This window comes from Cynoglossus semilaevis, chromosome 14 (assembly GCF_000523025.1).
Source record: "Cynoglossus semilaevis isolate Cse_v1.0 chromosome 14, Cse_v1.0, whole genome shotgun sequence".
Lineage (NCBI taxonomy): Eukaryota > Metazoa > Chordata > Actinopteri > Pleuronectiformes > Cynoglossidae > Cynoglossus > Cynoglossus semilaevis.
The window spans coordinates 15,004,248-15,009,884 of NC_024320.1; the positions used below are offsets into that span (position 1 = coordinate 15,004,248).

At 36.4% G+C, this 5,637-nt stretch overlaps 1 protein-coding gene across 1 annotated transcript in view; it reads right to left on the reverse strand.

Annotated features, from left to right (window-relative positions):
* The window catches only part of pudp (pseudouridine 5'-phosphatase), a 15,523-nt gene extending 12,971 nt beyond the window's left edge, over positions 1-2,552 (reverse strand). The window contains exons 1-3 of the mRNA XM_008325266.3: positions 2,441-2,552; positions 1,522-1,740; positions 360-589 (exon numbers count right to left, since the gene is read on the reverse strand). Coding sequence (XP_008323488.1) covers positions 360-589; positions 1,522-1,740; positions 2,441-2,504 — 513 coding nt within the window. The 5' untranslated portion in view covers positions 2,505-2,552. The remainder of the gene's footprint in view (positions 1-359; positions 590-1,521; positions 1,741-2,440) is intronic.
* Positions 2,553-5,637: the final 3,085 nt, after the last annotated feature.

Consider the following 5,637-nt stretch of genomic DNA (forward strand, 5'->3'; position numbering starts at 1 on the left):
CTGAAAGTCCACTGCATATTTATGAGACCGGCCTAAATTAGTATTAGTACTCGGTTTTCGCAAGAACACAAATGAAAATACTTCTATTTGTACTTGTTTTGTTAAAAATTGTACCAGGACAACCCTAATCCAACCCTGTTGGAAATTAAGATCTTTAATAAAGGTCATTCTAATACAATTTAAAAAAAAAATCTGCTTTGTATCTTTTTTACTTGTACCAGAAAGCAATTTTTAAAAGCAGACATTTCACCTTTTTTGTATTAACCATTTCACTAGCCTTTAATAGTTATTGTTTAGTGTCCCACAGGACAGTGGGTGCAATAAAAACTACTTAAACTTAAAATGTTTGTTTTTCTTACCTTCTCTGGAGAAGCTGCAGGATTGAATCTTCTTGCACAGACCAGGAAGGAGTCAGGTTGGGGTTTCGCATTTTTCACCTCAGGATCATCGCCCAAAACAATGTGGTTGAACAGAGCAAAAAAATCTTTGTGGCGGCTTGTCTTCAACTGAAATGTTACACCGGCTGAGCTGGTTGCCACTGCTATTGGGATGCCGTGCTTTTGGAGATGGTTCACGAGTTTCTCAACACCTGATGGAACACATGAGAAGTAGTCTAAAGCTTCTAATTTATTTTTAATTGTTCAACACAGGACTTTTTATCACAAAGGCTGTGCTTCTTTGACCAAAGCTGATTCTGATTCCTGATCCAATGTTGGTGATAATGAGGCAAGATATGAAGAGAAAGCTCATTTGGAAAAGATTTTGGAAAGTTTCTCAACTGGCCACCCTAGTGATAAATCTTAAATTGGACAACTTGTAAAGTAAAAACAATTCACATACATGTCCGAACAAAAGGTCAAAGGCAAAGAGCTACATCTAAGCATTCCAAATGGGATGGGCGAGGTCACATGGGCTTGGAAGTGATCAGTTGATGTTACAAAGAGATCAGGTGACTGCTGCCTGCAGTCCAGATTTGTCTTATCAGTGCCTCATTTATGGAATTAAAAGTGATAAAAATGTGTTTGCTTTTGTCCATTAACTAATGCATTCACCAAAGATAAATACTTTGGTGGATTTCAGAAATATAGTGTATTACTCATACACATCTTTTTTCAAGACTGATAATTATACCTGACAATAAATAGTTATTTTTTTTTCTAACAAAACCTCAGTGACTGCCTGAAAGTGATTTTGCAGTCATACAAGGTCAATGCACATACAGTGTATATATCATGTAATTATCACCTTTTTTAAACATTGCAGAGCACACAGTTAGGGGGTTTTAATTCCCTGCTTCAAGGACTACATTCCACTGAGCTCCCTTAATGATCTGGTTCCATATAAATACCATTAGTAAATATATACTAAGCATACTGATCAGTATTTGAAGCAGCTATTGTAAGCCACTGCTTTTTTGCACTTTTTCAGTTGACATTACAACTGTAACAATATAAATAAAATTTGCAAAACACCCAGAAAAACATTGGAAACATGAATTTGAAAAAAATGGTTTAGAATTACCTGGCATAAGTTTAGCAGAGGGAAAAATCTTTTCTTGTATTTGTCGACTTTCTGCCAGAAGTTCCTCTGCTGTCATGGGAAGCTCCAGTCTGTCTTTAATAATTTGAGCAGCTTCCAGAGCCTTTTTCCCCATGACTGATGACTTCACATCCCATGTGTACTGCTTGTCAAAGCGGTCACAGATTTCCTGGAAGGACACCGTGTAAAGGCGCTCAGTGTCTATAACAACATGGAAAATGGGGGGAAACAATCAGCATTAGTTTTAAAAGTTATATTGATAACAGAAGCTGCAAAGAACAGAGATAATCTTCTGGAAATGGTTACAATTAAAGGAAAATGTTTAAGGTGCATCAGCTGACATTGTTTCATTACTAGAGGACATAGTTAACAACTTCCCAGATATATCTGAATATTTATTCTTCACTTAATTGCAGTCCCTGGGGTAATCGGTGACATGGCGGCAGAAGTACTGTAACTGCACACTCTAACTGAACCTCATTAAAATATAACGTTATTTCCAGCGGCCAGGATTATTGACAGGTCCATGCTCGCGTTTCACAGATCTTCATTGATGAAATTTTAAGGCGTATTTTTACTATTCGATACATTTCACTTCAGGCATAATTGTGGGAACTACCCTGTTACCACGATGACCACCATGAGTGTTACTTAAATCTGTATTATTTATGTGCAAGGTCGGATTTATGTACAGCGTTAAATGTTATAAACGCTTACGATTACAATATTGTATAGTTTGTTGCTTTGAGACCATACGACCCTAAAACGTGAAGGTGCACATTCATTCCATGGAGTTCGGAATGAAGGCAAATAGACGCGTTTAGCGCTAATTGTGCAGCTTCGTACTGAATGACCAAACGTTCCTAACAAGGTAGAAAATACATATTGTGCATTTCAAGACCTAATAATAGTCCATCCATATCGAAAATGACATGGCTCACTGCAGAGTATCCGGCGCTTGACATGCTGAACTATAAATACAGTTTACTTCCGCGTTTGTGATGACGTGGCGGGGCCATATAAACTCGATACATGGTATTTCTGTTTAAGTATACTCCATCGTTAATAACTACATTAAACATTTTTTATTATTATTTTCTAGCTATATTGCTTCAATTTCTTTGTTATTTTAAATGCAAATGTTTTATATTATAAGAATGTTTTGTTCAGGAATAGGTTTTGGTCGACCAAATGAATAAAGCCCTACTCTACTCTACCAACGTAATGTTTCAGTACGTTTATATTCACGTTTGTTGCACAAAATAAGAGGTTAATTTTAACCTAATACTATGCTTTAACGCTTAATGCTGCAAGAGACTATTTAAATCAATTTACACAAAATGCAATAAATAGTAAAATACTGTGTTAAGAGTGTTGTGTTTTATTGTCTATTTTCAATATAGTTTTTGGAAAAATACATTTGAAATTGGTGTTTTAGTTCATCACTGCTTAAATCTGCTTGGTTCAAATTTGAAATTTTAGCAATAATATAGGGTTTTATTTGCTTAAATTTCAGGATGTAGTGTAAGACAGTTATATCATACCCTTTAAAAAGTTTAGAACACATTCAAGGATATTCAGCATTTTAACACTAGGTTGGCAATAATTAAAAATCACTGTTAAATGTAATAATGTTGAATATGTAATGAAGAAGAAACATTTCTAGAAAGCAGTAAATGTTACTGCTATTAGCTCATTTAAAACAGTGAGCAGACATCTTCTCTTCTAATTTAATGTCATCTGTGCAAATTGGGTGCACGACTTAAGACTCACTGTCACAAAATATGCAAATGGGATGGACCTGTAGTCTGGACTGTGAAGTAAAAGTTTCATTTCATTGTAGATGAACGTCAAGAGAAGACTGCTGCTATTGTTAAAGGCTGTAATAATGACTGTTTACACAGTAACACACAAAACCTAAAACATTTACATAGACCAGACAATAAATAAGCTGTTGCAGTCACAGGAAAACTTTGAAGTTGTACTGTGATTTCTATTATCCACAGTGTGACACAGAAACAGAGACTGCATCAGATTACTGACAAGAGACTGCTCGCCACGTTGTTCATGGCGCTGGCAGATTTTCCTGAATAATTGGATGCTCTATGTTAACAGAGTTTGTCTTGTTACTGTGAAAGAGACGTCAGGGGGATGCAAGAGCCCTATAACCTGAACTAACTAATGAGCCTGTCGTTTCCAAGTCTAATTGGGGGGACAGTGAGAGGGAAGCTGTGTTGTGCAGCAAAGAACAGTGTCACTTTGGGAAACAGTCGTACTGACCGTGAACTTAGAGATGAACAAGAACCCCTTGTGTCCATCGAAGGAGCACTTGAAACAGCTGCAAAGTCTTGATAAGACATGCAAAACCTAATTTCTTTGTCGGGTGTTAATGCAGCAGTGACGAAGTTGGATTTTTTTTTTTTTTAAGGATTCTAATGAGGAAATGGTTTTATTTATTTGGGACAAATAAAGATCCGAACAATACATAAAAGTAGTGGTACACTACTTTCTAAATCATTGTGTCTTGATAGATAATACGGCACTAGGAACCATGACTCCTTTTGTTCATAGGAAACAACATTCTATTGGATTCTAGAAACTGTTGATTTTTGTCTGTATAAATCACAAGACTTGTTATAATGCAGTGGTTCTGATATGTAGTGGTTTCTACAAGCCTATACTGTGTGAAAATAGTGGCCATCAGATGGCCATCAGCAAAGGTGATATCCTGAGGTAATATAAACAAGAACTTGAAATTAATGTTAATGCTTATCAAATGATGTGTCCAATTTAAATATGCTGCAGAGAAATAATGATGAAGGGATTTCTACACCTCCAAATGGTGTACACACAGTGGTTGCCATATTGACGCCCATTTTCATGGGGCGTAGATATGGCAACAAACAAACTACCAATTTAGAACACCAATTTTCAGGCTAATCAGAAATAAACCAAGCTAACTCTATCGTTAACCTAATGCTCCCATCCACCTGCTTTCCCTCCCATTAGCTCATAAGAGCAGCTTAGTAGCCTCTTGCTGCTTTACCGCCACCTATTGGTTTTATTTTCCATTTGTAAATAGTAATTTATATGTATCTATGTATTTTTTACCGAAGTCATTGTAGTGAAACATAGTTGACAGACAGTATAGTGCATGTTGATGCACAAGGATATTGTGTTAGTTATTCATTTATGTTTCTGATACTTTGATGCAGCTGATCACTGGCATAAAACAGAAAGACAACAAATGCTGCTTAGCTCTGCACTATCTATATTCTGTGACCAATATTGAACTTGTTAATTATTCTGTGGATAATATTTGGAAGGCTCTGCTAACTGTACTGCTAACACTTGGCTTCAGGGTTGTATTGATGTGCGATTAATGACTGAACTCTTTTCCTTATCTTTATGATAATGACCATTCTTTGTAACTTTGTAGATAGATTCATCAAGCTACAGATACGTGTAGAATATCATTAGTACACAGGGATCAAAGTCAAGTTCATTCTGCATTGAGACTTTACTACAAGTGGGCGAGCTGATTTATTCCTTCTTTTCGCTGTGCGATCCGCCTTTTACAGCCAACACTGTTGCATCCAGACGAAATAGTCATTTGTAATTCCCCTCTAGTTTATCCTCTGATTACTGACTGTGACACTTCCACAGAGGGACGGGCCCTGAGGCAATCAGCACACACACACAACAACACACACCCACACATCCGTATTTACATTGTGATGATAAGCTCGTTAATACTCTGTGGCTGATCCACATCGCCCTCAGCTTCAATTCCCTAGCGGACCATTTGTCCTGGATAAGATATCAGCAATCACCATTTTAAATGAGAAAAGGTGATATGAAATGCTAATTCACCAACCAAAAATCAATGCTGTTCGCCCGGGGGAACAAAGTAATGCAGAGTGCTGGGTACACATAACTAAACTGAACTAAAGACAGTACTTGATCAAACATGGTTGAAACAATATGTCACCTAAAGATTGCACTATTAAAGGCATCACTGAGAATATGTTGTTTTAAGAGAATGAAAAATGTTTTGTATATTTATGAATAACACAATATATCAATAAGATATTGATA